Source organism: Euprymna scolopes, chromosome 33 (genome assembly GCF_053919585.1).
Source record: "Euprymna scolopes isolate OS-2025 chromosome 33, ASM5391958v1, whole genome shotgun sequence".
Taxonomy (NCBI): Eukaryota; Metazoa; Mollusca; class Cephalopoda; order Sepiida; family Sepiolidae; genus Euprymna; species Euprymna scolopes.
This window is the reverse complement of record NC_136514.1, coordinates 37,091,816-37,110,342: the sequence shown is the minus strand read 5'-3', so window position 1 is coordinate 37,110,342 and position 18,527 is coordinate 37,091,816. Positions and strand designations below refer to the sequence as shown.

Below are 18,527 nucleotides of genomic sequence, written 5' to 3'. Positions count from 1 at the left end.
TACCTGAGGCACTTTGACCGGCGAATGCCGACAAGGCTGGTCTAGACAATTTTTTTGCTCCTCCATTAAAGGCGCTGACTATCTTGTGTCACATCTTGTTGATATGGGCAGTAAGTAAATCTCTATTATTGCCCTCTTTCCATTCTCATTTGAAATAACCGACCTGTGATTACGTGTGAAAGGGTAGGTGTGTCAGAATTTCGGGGGAATTTTTGACACCCTTAACACAAAACTGCGAATAAAATATACAAAACTCGTAATTTCTCTTTTTAAAATTGTTTGATTTCTTTATGGAATATACTCCCAAAATAAACCATTAAATTTTTTTGAAAAATAGTAGAAATATTATTTTTGTATTAAAAAAAAACAGTGTTTACAAAGTGCCTGCGCGCGCTCATGCAGTCATTTTTTACGTAATAAAATGAATTAAATTTTACGAGTTAAATTTTTTTTCAATTTTTAAATTGAAAAAATTGAAAAATCCAAATTTTTCTATCGGTTCAATTTTTATAATATTTGCAGGCTTAATGCGAAATTTTATGCTCTTTCCAATAAACCGAATATAATATTCTAGACAAACGTTTTTTTTTTTAAATTCATCCCCCCATTTTGAAATTAAAATGAAAATAATTAATTTTCTCACTTCAGATTTATATATCACAAATTGAAGATAAAAGACCAATAAATAAAATGATCCAAGTTAAAACAAAAAAAAAGAATAGTTTTGTGTAAATTTACCTGTAAAGTCAAAACTTTAAAACCTTTCTTTAAAAAAAAAAACACGTTGATTCTTTTTTAAGTGAAACCTCACATTTTTTAAATTTTATCCTGAAAAGATTGAATGCCTACAACAATTTTTTCTGCTTCATTCAATGTTTGTTTTTTTTTAGATTAAAAAAAATCACTCCATAAAGATGAAATAAAATATATTAAATAAAAAAACTCATGTATTTCTTTCAGAGAATAAAAAATCAAACATCGGTCGAGTGGAATTTTTTTTATCGGCAAAAACTGATAAGTGAAATGGGATCATTTTTCACATTTTCCATGTTGACTAACTTTTGTTTACATCCAGCAATAGACAGGGAGATTAATTCTGCCCCTTACAGTCCACCGTAGTTCTTAACACAAATAAAAGGAGACATTTGTCTCCCTTTATTACACTTCTGAAACATCTAATGTCGCGCTATTTTTTAATACTCGATTAAAAAGGTATTTTATTAAAAAAAAAAAAGGGGACATGGAATATAACATATAGATATGCATAACTTCTTAACAATGAAGAATGAAAGTACCCATTGGATATTTTTTATAGGACAGTGATTTTTTGGAATTTATATATATATATATATATATATATATATATATATATATATATATATATATATATATATGAAATAAAATGGAGGTGGAAGGACCTGGATACTCAACGTTTCGCCCGATTTATGCGGGCTTCTTCAAGAGGGATGGTCATTGACGAGAGAGTCGGAGGATTGGGGCTATATATAATGATGGGGGAGAGCAGCGTGTTTTCCTTATGTAAATTAGATGTCATATATACATGTATATACATTTTATGAGAGAAGAACTAATTAGAGTAAACTAGTGTAGTGGATTACGTCTAAAAGATAAAATATCGTAGAGATTAAAAATTGTGTTTGGAAATATGGCGGTGATAGATTAAATAAATAAAATGACACGAGATTACGAAAGAATCGTTTTTTTGTTTTTTTGTTTTTTTCTGTTTTTTTTTTAAATTAGAAACAATTGAATTGGGATAAAATAGCGCAGTAACTTAAAAGATGGTATCTAAAAATAAGAATAGGAGGTGATAAAATGGAGTCTAAAAATAGATAATGATAAAATACAGTAAATAAGTAAAATATAAAATAAAATTAAGTGAAATTACGAATTTTTTTTTTTTTTTTTTTTCGCGTTTAACCGGTGTCTAAGTTGTTTTCTTTGATAATTATTTTCGACAGAAAGGGAGCAACGTGGAAAAAACCTTTTCTTTGCTTAATTATTTTGCTGGAATGGGAGATTATAGCTGACTCAATTAAACGTCGTGTGGATCTGTTATGTATGTGTTTAAGGAAAGTTGCTTTGTTAAAATCAAAATGGTGGTCGTTTTCCATGATGTGACAAAATATGGCGTTGAGTGTATTGTTGTTTTTTACATCTCTTTTGTGTTCATATATTCTTTTATTTAAATTACGTTGAGTTTCTCCTACGTATATTTTTCCACAATCAAGGCAGGGTATGGAATATATTCCGGCTTTGGTGTTAATGTTGGTGTTAGTTATAATTTTACGTGTTAGATCCCTAATTGTTAAAGAGTTTAGTTTTGTTATTTGAATGCCTGTCTTATTTAGGTTCTTATATATTGTGTCGTTGTTTTTATTAGTTGGTAATGTTAATTGTCTGTTGTGTATCTGGCTATTTAAGGAATGGTCTCGGTTTCGGTTATGGTAAATTTTTAGTGCTTTTCTTTTTGTATTTGCCAAAAAATGTTGAGGGTATTGCAAGTTCATGAATGTACGTTCGATATACTCAAATTCTTCCACGATGTATTCTTCACTACATATTCTCAGGGCCCTAAGAAAAAATCCTATTAGAATACCTCTTTTTACTTTATCATCGTGATGAGAGTAAAAGTGTATGTAATCATTTTTATTCGTGACTTTCCGATGGACTTTAAAACTTAGATGATCATTGTTATTTATGATGTTGATGTCCAGAAAAGGTATGGAGTTGTTATTTTCTCTTTCATACGTATAATTAATAGTGGGTTCAATCTTGTTTAATTTATCAGTGATATTCTCTATTTTGGAAGATATAGGGAGAAAAATTAAAATATCATCAATATATCTATAGTAGGAGGTACCCTTGGGCAATTTATATTTCATGGGTCCGGTTTCGATGAATTCTAAAAATAGACATGCCAAAACCCCACTTAGAGGGTTACCCATGGGCAGTCCAAATTTTTGTTTATAGCAGAGTCCATCGAATGTGAAATATGTCATGTCAATGCATATACTTATAATTTTAATTATATTATCTATCGGCAAAGGTAATTTAATTTTTATTTTATTTAAGTGTTTTGAAAGAAGGTTGAGACATTTCTTGGTAGGGATATTGGTGTATAAAGATTCTATATCGAGACTATTCATGGTTTTATTTTTCATATCTATGTTTTTTATCTTATTAAGAAGGTCGCCAGAGTTTCTTATATGGGAATTGCTAATTGTGCCCAATAATGACGTTAGGAGTTTTGTGATCGCTCGTGCTATCTTATGGGTGGCACTGCCAATGCCAGAGATGATTGGGCGTATTGGATTATTATTTTTATGTGTTTTGGGTAAACCATATAAGGTCGGGATTTTAGGATGGTATTCTATATAGGTAGTCCATATTTTATCATTATGTATTAATTTCTTGTAAGATTTGTTAAATTTGTCAATTTCTTTATGTATTATTTCGGAGGTAGTTTTTTCATATGTGTGTTTATCTTGTAATAGTTGAAGTATTTTATTTTTGTATTCAGTTGTTTCCATTATTACAATCCCCCCACCTTTGTCAGCAGGTGAGACGATAATATTATGGTCGTTAGCCATGTGTGATAATGCATTTATGTATCGTTTTGGTAGGGTAATATCCCTGGTTTGGGCGGTGGTCGTGGATATTATACCCTGGATGAAACCTTTCATAAAGTCGGTATCTTCGTGTTTATAGTTTCGAGCGATTGTGTTGGTTGTTATCTTTGGATAGATTCCTGTTGCAAATTTTAAACCAAGGCTGAGGGCTTCTGTCTCGGTGTTTGATAGTGGCCGGTTTGTAACACAATCGCTCGAAACTATAAACACGAAGATACCGACTTTATGAAAGGTTTCATCCAGGGTATAATATCCACGACCACCGTCCAAACCAGGGATATTACCCTACCAAAACGATACATAAATGCATTATCACACATGGCTAACGACCATAATATTATCGTCTCACCTGCTGACAAAGGTGGGGGGATTGTAATAATGGAAACAACTGAATACAAAAATAAAATACTTCAACTATTACAAGATAAACACACATATGAAAAAACTACCTCCGAAATAATACATAAAGAAATTGACAAATTTAACAAATCTTACAAGAAATTAATACATAATGATAAAATATGGACTACCTATATAGAATACCATCCTAAAATCCCGACCTTATATGGTTTACCCAAAACACATAAAAATAATAATCCAATACGCCCAATCATCTCTGGCATTGGCAGTGCCACCCATAAGATAGCACGAGCGATCACAAAACTCCTAACGCCATTATTGGGCACAATTAGCAATTCCCATATAAGAAACTCTGGCGACCTTCTTAATAAGATAAAAAACATAGATATGAAAAATAAAACCATGAATAGTCTCGATATAGAATCTTTATACACCAATATCCCTACCAAGAAATGTCTCAACCTTCTTTCAAAACACTTAAATAAAATAAAAATTAAATTACCTTTGCCGATAGATAATATAATTAAAATTATAAGCATATGCATTGACATGACATATTTCACATTCGATGGACTCTGCTATAAACAAAAATTTGGACTGCCCATGGGTAACCCTCTAAGTGGGGTTTTGGCATGTCTATTTTTAGAATTCATCGAAACCGGACCCATGAAATATAAATTGCCCAAGGGTACCTCCTACTATAGATATATTGATGATATTTTAATTTTTCTCCCTATATCTTCCAAAATAGAGAATATCACTGATAAATTAAACAAGATTGAACCCACTATTAATTATACGTATGAAAGAGAAAATAACAACTCCATACCTTTTCTGGACATCAACATCATAAATAACAATGATCATCTAAGTTTTAAAGTCCATCGGAAAGTCACGAATAAAAATGATTACATACACTTTTACTCTCATCACGATGATAAAGTAAAAAGAGGTATTCTAATAGGATTTTTTCTTAGGGCCCTGAGAATATGTAGTGAAGAATACATCGTGGAAGAATTTGAGTATATCGAACGTACATTCATGAACTTGCAATACCCTCAACATTTTTTGGCAAATACAAAAAGAAAAGCACTAAAAATTTACCATAACCGAAACCGAGACCATTCCTTAAATAGCCAGATACACAACAGACAATTAACATTACCAACTAATAAAAACAACGACACAATATATAAGAACCTAAATAAGACAGGCATTCAAATAACAAAACTAAACTCTTTAACAATTAGGGATCTAACACGTAAAATTATAACTAACACCAACATTAACACCAAAGCCGGAATATATTCCATACCCTGCCTTGATTGTGGAAAAATATACGTAGGAGAAACTCAACGTAATTTAAATAAAAGAATATATGAACACAAAAGAGATATAAAAAACAACAATACACTCAACGCCATATTTTGTCACATCATGGAAAACGACCACCATTTTGATTTTAACAAAGCAACTTTCCTTAAACACATACATAACAGATCCACACGACGTTTAATTGAGTCAGCTATAATCTCCCATTCCAGCAAAATAATTAAGCAAAGAAAAGGTTTTTTCCACGTTGCTCCCTTTCTGTCGAAAATAATTATCAAAGAAAACAACTTAGACACCGGTTAAACGCGAAAAAAAAAAATCGTAATTTCACTTAATTTTATTTTATATTTTACTTATTTACTGTATTTTATCATTATCTATTTTTAGACTCCATTTTATCACCTCCTATTCTTATTTTTAGATACCATCTTTTAAGTTACTGCGCTATTTTATCCCAATTCAATTGTTTCTAATTTAAAAAAAAAAAAACAGAAAAAAACAAAAAAACAAAAAAACGATTCTTTCGTAATCTCGTGTCATTTTATTTATTTAATCTATCACCGCTATATTTCCAAACACAATTTTTAATCTCTACGATATTTTATCTTTTAGACGTAATCCACTACACTAGTTTACTCTAATTAGTTCTTCTCTCATAAAATGTATATACATGTATATATGACATCTAATTTACATAAGGAAAACACGCTGCTCTCCCCCATCATTATATATAGCCCCAATCCTCCGACTCTCTCGTCAATGACCATCCCTCTTGAAGAAGCCCGCATAAATCGGGCGAAACGTTGAGTATCCAGGTCCTTCCACCTCCATTTTATTTCATATCGTCGGATTTAATCCAGCTCAACAATCATATATATATATATATATATTCGAAGTAAGTTAAAATTCGTTGATTTTCTTGAAATCTTTTTTAAAGAAAACCGATTTTAAAAAAACACAAATATTGCATATTTTGCTATTAAACCTGATATTATTTTAAAATTTGATCTTTGCCCCTTTTATTGAAAAACAAGGATTTGAATTACATTTTTCAAGTATTTTTAAGCTTCGAAGGATAGTAAGTCGAAATATTCAAGTTTTCCTCACGCATTTTAATGGCGATTTTCGTACACTGCTAATGAAAGGGCAGCAGATGAACACCTGTATCTGACGCCAGGCCACATAAGTCAAACGGTTCTCACTCACTGTATGTGCGAGTGAAGAGGCGTCTTTTAAATGACAACCTTCATTTTTCTTTCTTTCTTTTTTTTTCGTGAAAGTATTACTTCGACACGGCGGGCTAGAGACAAATACCTCTCGCTACTAGCTTTATAATAAGCGAAATAGAATTCATACGCCATCGCTTGGCTGAAAAAATGGAACTTATAAAAAATAATTTTTAATACAAAAATTGTCTATTCTCATATGGCCATTTCCCAGCTTGCAGACTTAAATATTTTTTCGTCAAGCAACAGTTTCTCTGACATCATATTGAAGTAATTCTAACGGACACGTATCCATCGTTCGGACCAGTGGCACAATCCATTGATAAAGATTGTCAGACGAAATGCTACTCTCATGACCTAAATCGATGCATACTGCCATAATCTGGCCGAAACTTGTATCTTGTCACAATGGTGACAACGTGTTGGACATTTAACGGGCAACGCCAAAAAGTTGTGCTGATCGACGATTATTATTATTTAAGCCAAAAAGTTTTGTCAGCTAAAATATGTTTTAGAATAATCAACATAGTTAGAATAAATATCTATTTACATTTAATAACCAGGAATGTTAACTTGATGTTACCTTGATAGATGGAATTTTAGGTAACAATAATATAAACAAATATACGTGACAAAAACCAAGCAAGGATTTTTACTCTACGTGTAGTAATGACGCAATGGAAAAGGTAGGTTTTGAGACATAACAGTTTTGTTACGAGGGCGACCAGTTCAATAGGCAACGCGTTACCGGAGGAACAGGGATTTTGGATTTTGACGCCCGTGGAAGTGAAAATGGTGCGACTTAACAAGATGTGTTCGTATACAAAGCGTGCCAACTCTGAAAAGGAACCCACCAAGAATAAATAAGATATCCATGTATAATTCCAGCGTTGGCGTTTTCACTTCTCAGAGAAAAGCACTTTTGTTTTCAGAACGCATGAAAGAAAGATTTGAAATAACGTGTCTTTTGCTGGTGTTTCTATACACAATGATGTTCGTCTCTTGTTTAAGCCCAGTCGATAAATCGTTAATATACGTATTCACTCATCAACACACAACAGAGAACCATAGACAATCACAGATCAGAACACGGTTAATACGATTATAAATATTACATGTATTATCGTAAATACACACTAGACGAATCACATTTTTAGTAAAGTACCTAAACATTATAATAAAGTTTATAAACATTATCAGTAAAGTTTAAAAACATTATAAGTAATGTTTATAAACATTATAAGTGATTTTTATAAACATTATGAGTCAAGTTTATAAACGTTATAAGTAATGTTTATAAACATTATATGTAAAGATTATAAACATTATAAATTTATAAACATTATAAGTGATTTTTATAAACATTATAAGTTTACAAACATTATAAGTAAACTTTATAAATATTGTAAGTAAAGTTTACAGACATTATAAGAAATGTTTATAAGCATTATAAGTAATGTTTATAAACATTATAAATAAAGTTTATAAACATAATAAATAAAGTGTATAAACATTATAAATAAAATCTATAAACATTATAAGTGACGTTTATAAACATTATATGTAAAGTTTATAAACATTATATGTAAAGTTTATAAACATTATAAATAAAGTTTATAAACATTATATGTAAAGTTTATAAACATTATAAATAAAGTTTATAAACATTAAAAGGTGATGTTTATAAACATTATAAGTCAAGTTTATAAACGTTATAAGTAATGTTTGTAAACATTATAAATCAATTTTATAAACATTATAAATTTATAAACATTATAAGTGATGTTTATAAACATTATAAGTGATGTTTATAAACATTATAAATAAAGTTTATAAACATTATGAATAAAGTTTATAAACATTATAAGTAAAGTTCATAAACATTATAAGTAAAGTTCATAAACATTATAATAAATTTCATAAACATTACAAGTAAAGTTTATAAACATTATAATAAAGTTTATAAACATTATAAGTAAAGTTTATAAACATTATAAGTTAAGTTTATAAACATTATAAGTAAAGTTTATAAACATTATAAATAAAGTTTATAAACATTATAAATAAAGTTTATAAAAATTATAAGTAAAATAACATAAGTAAATAATATATAAATAAAAAAAAATACTTTCCTTTCCCGATGTTTTGATGCCTTTGGATAGAGCGAAAAATATAAGTATCCATGAAATGACAAAGCACAATAATAACGGGTATTGAATGCCGCCCAGGTTTTCAACTTCATCAGTGATTCCCAATACATGATGCCTTTAAGAAAACGATAAATAAAAAAACAATGGATTAATTAGTATTTAGTCATTTTAGATTCTTTTCTTTTTTATATAAGACAGAAAATAATCTGTTAACTTCAGCTTGTGTCAATCGTAAGTTACCGACTGATCTAAATTCATCAGGAAAACTTCAGTATTGATTCTTTATAATCAGTGGTTCTCTGCGTGTATTTTTTTTTAAATTTTCCTTCTTTGAAGATTCTAACGCTGGGTATGGGGCAGCCAAACCAGCTGCCAACATTTTCCCGCGTTTTATTGAAACCAACCGATAGCTCTTTTTAGTATCCTTGCTGTTACCTTAAGTGCAATTGTCTGGATTACTTTTGCACTTGCTTCACCAGGAATATTAGTTAGGTAGGACTTCAGGTTCTTTTCCATAAGCCCTGTGGCACCTATTATAACTGTTATGATTGATATCTGCCTAAGATTCCAGTTTCTTTTCATATCATACATGAGACCTTGATATTTGGTCTGTTTCTCTCTTTCAACTCTGTTCAAACCTCCATCATTAGGGACACTCATTTCAACCAAGGTTGCAACTCTCTCTGACTTATTCCATATAACTATGTCAAGTTTCACAGCAGCATTTTCAAGGTAGGTGGATGTAGGGATTACATGGTCGTAATGTATGGTATATAAGTCATTTCCAACTGTTCTTTCAGATTAATGTTCCCAGGAGTTTCTGCTACGTTGGATGTTTAATTTTTTACAGATGCTCCAGTCGAGGTACTTACATACTCCATCATGTCTCGCTGTATAGTAGCCGTTCCCCAAAAGAACCTTGCAAATTGATACCATATGACTCACACGTTCCAATTCCGTGTGGCAGAATTTGCATTTGTTGTCATTAGTAAGTCCTGCAATCTTCTTGAATTCATTGGTCATCCATCCCTGGTCTTGAGCAGCCATTATAACCGTTTCCTGATCGTGGTGGAGAGCTCTCCTCTTGAGCCAGTCCAAGGAACCTTCTTTGTCTATGTATTCCTGGGAGAGTTCCCTCAGAAAATACTTTGCACGCTAGTGTTGGTCCCACGCTTGAAGGTTCTTCTTTTGGAAGGTCTCGGTATATTTCTGTCGACTCTTGCTATTTTCGTCGCAGGCTTGTTCAGTGTTTTTGCCTCATCTGTGAGACAGCCCTGACCAAAATGTTTTGCTAGCTGAGTGACTGATGTTGTTCTTCTGGCTCTTGTCTCTTGATGCTCATATACCATTGAGATGTGTATGTGTGTGTAATAGGGTGAATATTAGGTTGTGTTTTTTAGCATTGCTCGCAAATAAGTATGTAGGTATTTATGAAGGTGATCGCAAGGCAGAAAACCGGAATGGGTAATAAAAACATTGAAGACAACATTTTGTGGTCAAAAATCTTCACAATAATCTGTTTATTTTGTGATAGATCTTTCGCGTGTTGTATTGGTAAGTATGAGACTCACTGGTAATATTACGGCGGCTGGTGAGAGATATTTTGATATTTCGGGAAGAAGCTTCTCCTTCTCAAAAAGAGTAAAAAAGTTCAATCCGCCTAAAGGAAATAAAAATATCCAGGATTGTTGCCACTCTGAAAATAGGGCTGTACAAAGATAACAGGATCGCCCACGTAAACATCTAACAGAAATTATAAACATTGTATATGTATTTAAAAAAAATTCAAGTTAATTCTTGTTACCTATCTATTTTCTATCTATCTTCCTAGTATTATATCAAAGGAACTTTTTTTGTGTGTGTGTGTGTGTGTTTGTGTGTGTGTGTTGGTGTGACAGAGAGAGAGAATTCGTTCCCTATGGAATCCGAAACGGCTGGGACGATTGAACTCCGAAACGGCTGGGACGATTTCCATAAAATTTATCACAAAGGTACTTTATGTATCTGACGATTACTTAGGTTTTGTATCGGGATATCTTCGCTAAGTATCGATAATCGATAATCGAAAAAATCCGATCAAATAAGGAACAGGTGATTTTGACCACAGTTAATACCTTATACAGCCTAACATCACAAATGCATTTGAGAAGTTTTATTACCACATAAGCAGGAGGGCCCGGCATAACTAGTAAGATGAGGCATATAAAATCAACAGCAGGTTCTTTGATATGACAGGGGCGTATTCGAAATGAATGTTTCTGATTAGAGCACAATTGAAGTATGATACTTGACTTTTGCATTTTAAAATTTAATGCAAGCCATTATATATAAAAATACTTATATAAAATAAACACTAGGTTCTCTACAGTGCAATGTAGACTTCAATGCATTGTGAGCTAATTTTCGGATTCTTAATCATGCCCAAACGCATTTTATTTCCTTTTCGTGGATTGATATTTGCTATTTCTTCTGATGAGTTAAGGGTAAAAAAGATTAATTGATTAATATAATAATTAAGTGAATGATTTTGTGCTACGAAACAAATACTGCCAAGAAGTGTAAATGTCAACTGAATTAAAGGAATTAATTGTAAGATGGTCAACATCATGAAATTTGGAATATAGACTTTTGTTATTCATTCATTATATGCTCTGTAATTAAATTGAGCTTCTTAAATAAGGATTGGTATTTTTAAAAAAGAAATATAAGTGAATAAAAAATATTTCCACAGATATATATGTATGTGTGTGTGTGTGTGTGTGTGTGTGTGTGTGTGTGTGTGTGTGTGTGTGTGTGGCTCCTCAGAGGCTAAGGAATGTGGGTGGAGATTTTATGTTTTGGTTTCGATTCCTGATATGGCACACAAGTTATATATATATATATATATATATATATATATATATATTAGCTTTGATCTCACTACCATACATTAGGTTCAATAAAAGAATCGATAGAGAATTATCTCTATAATAATAAATACATGATCTGCATGAATTAAAATATCATATTTAAGCGTATCTTACGATTGGGCAACGCCGAGCGGCCTTCTAGTCCAGATTAAAACTGAAAATAAATTACTTCAACGATGAATAATAATAGCATTTCGCCCAATATTATTCAAATCTCTCTCTCTCTCTCTCTCTCTCTCTCTCTCTCTCTATATATATATATATATATATATATATATATATATATATATATATAATATTTTTTATTTATATAGATAAATATTACATAGTCGATACACTGACCATGCTAATGTTTCGGACAAATTGGTTTGCAAGAAAGCAAAAGTCATTCATCAGGCAACGTAAAAAGTTTTTTTTTGCCACCGAAGGCATCTGGTTCAAAAATGGAAGAAGTGAAATGTATTCATTATTTATAAATATTGAATATTAAAACGCTAAAATTTAAATGACAGGGTGACATTGAGTGACATTTTAGACTCAAAATAGAAGGCGATAAATGGAAATAGAATATCAAGACTTAACAGGATAAACAGAAGAGTAGAACGTGATAAAAAGGGAAAGGAAAGGGCATCGAAAGAGAAAACTAAAAGGAAAAAAAGAAGAAAACAAAACAAAAAGACGGAAGAAGGACGAAGGGGTCAGCATCATTACATCACATTACTATAACAAATTCCTTATAGTAATGTAATCATGCTGACCCCTTTGTCCTTTTTTTTTAAACCGTTTTGAACTTGTATTCCAATATTAGCAGTGCTTAATGTTTAAAAGTGAATATCATATCATTTGACACGCATGCGCGACCAGCGCCTACACTTTAAAAAAACATTAAACCATTAAACCTTGCTTCACCAACATTTGAAGGCGTCCTAAGCATTACAACCTACAACGTGGTTCGTAAAAAAAAATCTTGGATTACTATGAAGAAATTCTAAAATCTAAAATTGCAAGTATAAGACCCAAAATTGGCGGATGAGTTTGGTAGAGTCTGCAAAGGTCAACTCTTTCAACGTTGACCTCTTGGCTGCCAAATTTTCGCTCAATAAAAAAATTAAAAAGCTTGCTGTATGTCTGAATACTCTTTATGGAAAAATTCAAATGTTTAGACTCATAATTGGCCGAATAGTTTGCTAAAGACCGCAAAGGTCAAACCTTTTGAACTTTGACCCTTTGATAGCCAAATTTTCGGCCAAATACGGAATAAAAAGCTTGCCCTATGTCTGAATACACTTTATATAAAATTTCAAATGTTTAGTACAAAAATTGGCTGAGTAATTTATTAGAGACCGCAGAGGTCACTTTCTTTTAATTTGCCTCCAATTTTGACCCCTAATATTAAAAGATTTTTGCAAATATCAATACACCTTATGTTAAATCTCGAGCGTGTGGACTGAAAATTGACAGAGTAATTTTGTAAGGAAATGTACACACCCACACACACACACACACACACACACACACACACACACACACACACACACACATACATAGAGAGACAATTTCACTTATATATATATATATATATATATATATATATACAAGAATTACCACTTATCAAGGTCCGGAGGCCACTCGAGTATAAGGGTTTATGGGTATACATTAGTCAATGTGATTATAACATAGTAAACATAAGTAGGGGGAATTTTGTAAATTGGATTACTTAGGGGGATGGTTCATCAAGAACTTGTTTACGTTGGACTTGAAGACAATCAGATTGTAGTCAGCTGGAAAGCAGGCAATCGGTAGAGAGTTCCACGGGCGTGCAGTTCTAAGAAAGAAGTTGTGTTCATGGAATCTACACTTGAGTTTAGGCACAGATAAAGAGTGTGTGAAATTATTGATAGTGTTTTGGCTAGATGAGTGTTTTTCGTGAAAGTTTGGCGAGGGGGGGACCATAGATAGAAGCTCAGACGAGCACTTGCCATGAAAATAACGATAAAACAGAAACAGACTCCCAATATCTCCTCTGTGAGAAGATAAGCTGCTTCTAGCAAGTCCTGCCCAGATGTGGCAACAGTATTCCATCGTTGGTCGTACTTGGCTTTTATATAGGAAGATAATTGCGCCAGGAGTGAGATATCTACTGGAACGATAGAACGATCCCACCATTTTTCCAGCGACCTTGGCAATGGATTTGATATACGTGTTCCATTTCAGGTCAGGAGTAAAGGTCAAGCCCAGAAGCTTCTCAAAATATGGAGCCTCCCCAAGACGAGAGCCATTCATTTCAACCGATGCCAGATTGGCATCAGAGCGAAGATGGTCTAGAAATGGAAGCTTGGTTTTAGATGCACTAAACGTAACCAGCAACTCCTTTCCCCATTGTACCACATGCTCAAGATCAGAGGAGAGAGAATCAGAGAGAACTTGGTCGTTTACTGTCTTTGATATGCTACCATAGATTGTCGTGTCGTCAGCATAAATGTCTACGAATGATGTAAGGATATGATTTGGAAGATCATTAATGTATATCAGGAAGAGAGTTGGGCCCAGGATGAACCCCTGAGGGACTCCAGCATTAATTCTGAGAGCTTCTGATTTCTGCCCATCAACCACTACTCTTATGAACCTATCAGAGAGAAATGATTTAATAATTGAGAAGACATTTCCAGCTATACCGTAGCTGGAGATCTTGCGAAGTAGACCTTTATGCCATACCTTACCAAAGGCCTTTGATATGTCAAGAGCGATTACCCTAAAGAGAAAGCCTCCGTCGAGAGATTCGCTAATCCTATGAGATATAACTGTAAATACGTCTGCTGTAGATCTAGCAGAACGAAAACCATACTACACATCACTAAGAAGGTTGTTTTTGCTAAGATGGTTGACTACTTCTCTATTTAACATAGATTCCAGCAGCTAACTCATGATGCATGCAGGAGACTGTACTAAGAGGGAGATGAGTGATCACCTGAATTCTTAAATACAGGACATAACTGATGAGTTTTTCCAAAGTGTTGGGAAGAATTTCTCCTTAAGCTTAGATAACTTTGCAAGTATGGGCGCCAGTTCTGGTTGAAGCTTTTTGCGTACTATAATTGGAATATCGTCAGTACCAGTTGCTTTACTGGAAGGTTTTTGATTATCTTGGCGACATCACGTACAGATATTTGTATGTCGCAGTGCTAGGTGTGTCAGAAACTGCGTGAAAAATATTGAATAATTCGACCCCCTTTCTTTCCAAGCTTATAACTACTTGAAAAATGTAATTCAAACCGAATTTTTTTCAATTAAAGGAGCAAGGACCAAGGTTTCATTAAAAAAAAACAAAAAAAAAACAACGTGATTTTAAAAAAAAGGTTGTAAACTTTGGACTTTATAGGTAAATTTCTAAAAAACACTACTTTTTTGTTTTAAATTTGAATATATTATTTATTGCTCTTTTTTCTTCAATTTGTGATATATAAAACTTTGGTGAGTAAATTAATTATTTACTCTTTAATAGACATTTCAAAATGGGGCGTGAATTAAAAAAAATGTTCGTCTAAAATATTATATTCGGTTTATTGGAAAAAACATAAAATTTCACATTGACCCTGAAAATATTGTAAACATAGAATCAATAGAAACATTTTGATAGATTTTTTAAATTTAAAAATTGAAAAATACTGAACTCGTAAAATTCAATTAATTTCATTACTGTTTTTTTTTAATAAAAAAATAATATTTCTATTACTTTTTATACAACTTTAATAGTTTATTTTGGAAGTATAATCCATAAAGAAAATAAACAACCTACTTTCACTTTTTTTTTTGGGGGGGGGTCTTTCCAGTGCTTTTTTTTTGGGGGGGGGTCTTTCCAGTGCTTAATATCTAGAGAATAGTTTCTTTTCTTTGAAGCCCTTCTCCTGAAATATCTGGTGGAGAGGGTATCACATACTTCTTTTTTGGGGCGATTACATCTACGTGTTTTCATCCGGTCTTTTATTTTTGTTGTGGGGGTATCCACGTTGCCCATGATGAAAATTATTAGTATAAAGGTGTGTTTCAAACGGACATTATTAGTATAAAGGTGTGTTTCACACGGAACTGGGTGCCCATGCTAGTATATATATATATACATATATATATATATATATATATATATATATATATATATATATATATATATATATATATATATATAGTAATTTATAAAATATATATGGCGATTAAGCTACACTGAATATTCTGCGTTTCATCCAACTATAGGATTCGTCAGGCTTATGCGCGAATTCTGTCGTTGCTTCTTGTTTTTATATATGTTGAGGATTTCTAGTCGGCCAATCAGCTTTCTAGTATCCACCGCGCCCCTTCCTACCAGCCAATGGGCATGCATTTTATCAAACAAAGGATCTGTTTTAGAACTAGGTTAGTGGTTTTAGGTAGTCGTTCTCCTTTTTTTTATACATATAAATATACCTATGTGCACAAACAATGCATATACATATACATATATACACACACATATATATATATATATATATATATACATATACGTATGTGATCGTTTATGTATATTCATGTTTATTTAATTTATTTATTTGTTTTTTTTCCTATTGTTATTGTTAGTTTTAAAGCTAAAATGATAAACGATACTATGACCACAAAAGCACATTCAAAAATAAAAAACACCGTATAAAAACAACACTAGCGAATAAATACTGGGAACTCAAAGAAAGCGGACATTCGCCGGTAGTCGAATGGAAAATAATCAGACAAGCTACCACAGGCAGACATTTAGACGACCCATGTAAATTATGCCTCCATGAAAAATTTTCCATCCTGTACTTTAAAGAACCTCAAAATCTATTAAACTGTAGGCGGGAAATAGCAAACAACTGTGTTCACAAAATAAAACTTACTCTAGGATAGCGATACAAAATAGCTTAAAAACTAACAATAACAATAGGAAAAAAAACAAATAAATAAATTAAATAAACATGAATATACATAAACGATCACATACGTATATGTATATATATATATATATATATATATATATATGTATATGTATATGCATTGTTTGTGCACATAGGTATATTTATATGTATAAAAAAAAAAGGAGAACGACTACCTAAAACCACTAACCTAGTTCTAAAACAGATCCTTTGTTTGATAAAATGCATGCCCATTGGCTGGTAGGAAGGGGCGCGGTGGATACTAGAAAGCTGATTGGCCGACTAGAAATTCTCAACATATATAAAAACAAGAAGCAACGACAGAATTCGCGCATAAGCCTGACGAATCCTATAGTTGGATGAAACGCGGAATATTCAGTGTAGCTTAATCGCCATATATATTTTATAAATAACTAACTAGCTCTACCTACGTATTGAGCACTTTTGAAGTAAATACTTAAAGTTTACGCATAACTCTATACTTTCGTATATTAAATTTATGCGAATAAATGAAGTAGTTATTTATATATATATATATATATATATATATATATATATATATAAGTTTAGTGGTTAAATTTAAATTCTGAAAAAACAACATATAGACACATATATTCGACTCGCTTATATATATATATATATATATATATGTGTGTGTGTGTGTGTGTGTGTGTGTGTGTGTGTGTGTGTGTGTGTGTGTGTGTGTGTGTGTGTGTGTGTGTGTGCGATTCTTGGTTCGTTCAAAGTCGATAGAACCATATTTCCACATTACCAATTAAATTGAAATTTTCAGAAAATTTATCTGTAAAGTCAAGGAATGTTTGCAATGTTATTAAAATAAATTAAGATCGTTAAGATCGCAAATTATAAAAATATATTAAATAAAATAAAAATATTTTTCGTAACTGCGAGACTGTTCGCCATTTCATTTCCGGTAGAAATGTGCACCACGCGTTGACGACTTTTGAATTACAACATGTAACTATCTAATTAATAGATGGGTAAAAAAAAAAATTTTTTTTAAATTATATATATATATATATATATATATATATATATATTTGTACTTTATTTAACCTTACAATTGAATAAAAAAAACATATCATAAAACTTTAATTAAACTTGGAAATACGATTTAAAAATAGCGCAGATCGGTAAGTGCACTAGCACCATTTGTTTATCTTAATTTTTTATTTTTAAAAGCTTTCCTGGCGAAGCTTACCTAAAATAAATTTGTCTAATTCTTAATTTCTTATGTTATTGGGAATAAAAAAAGTAAATATGAAGAATTACTCCACCCTCGAAAATTCCTTTAAAATTACCACTCTTCTAGGTTTTCGGGGTCGCTGAAAACGAAAATAACATTTATAATTAAGGCAAACGAGTAGTTTCCAAGATATGAAGAAATGTTAGTTTAAAAAAGTGAAGGATCACTTTTCCATAATAATTTAACGTAAAATGATCACCCATTTTTTGGCCACGATTTTTTTTTGGGGGGGGGGCTTTCTTTCTACCTTTGAAAAATCCTTTAAAATTACCTGTTTAAATTGGTTGGAAGGGCGGGGGCCAAAACACCCCACACACACAGAAAATGCCCCTCTCTCAGGTGGCCAGAAAATGGGCGCTGATTCTAAGTTAAATTTACATTGAAAAGTGATCACCCACTTTTCGAAAAAGTAATTTCTTCATATCATGAAAACTTTCTTTTTGTGACGGAAACGGTTTGCAGATTCGTTTTTAGTACACTGAAATCTACAATAAAATATTTCGTTATATACGAATATGAGACGGGCCTTAAAGTAAAATAATACCGGATTTTTGGGACAGATTTGCCGTTTAGTTGTATAATATCCTCAAACTAGGTAATCACTAAAAGGGACTCTTAAAAGTCGTCACCTGTATCGAGTAAAAGTTTAAAACCACTGATTATATGTCAGCCTACGTCACAGTAACATATATT

At 31.9% G+C, this 18,527-nt stretch overlaps 1 protein-coding gene across 1 annotated transcript in view; it reads right to left on the bottom strand.

Moving 5' to 3' along the window:
• Positions 1-6,695: 6,695 nt before the first annotated feature.
• LOC145258038 (sodium- and chloride-dependent glycine transporter 1-like) overlaps positions 6,696-18,527 on the bottom strand; it is a 36,366-nt gene continuing 24,534 nt past the window's right edge. The window contains exons 5-7 of the mRNA XM_080115762.1: positions 8,700-8,836; positions 7,288-7,409; positions 6,696-6,713 (exon numbers count right to left, since the gene is read on the bottom strand). Coding sequence (XP_079971888.1) covers positions 6,696-6,713; positions 7,288-7,409; positions 8,700-8,836 — 277 coding nt within the window. The remainder of the gene's footprint in view (positions 6,714-7,287; positions 7,410-8,699; positions 8,837-18,527) is intronic.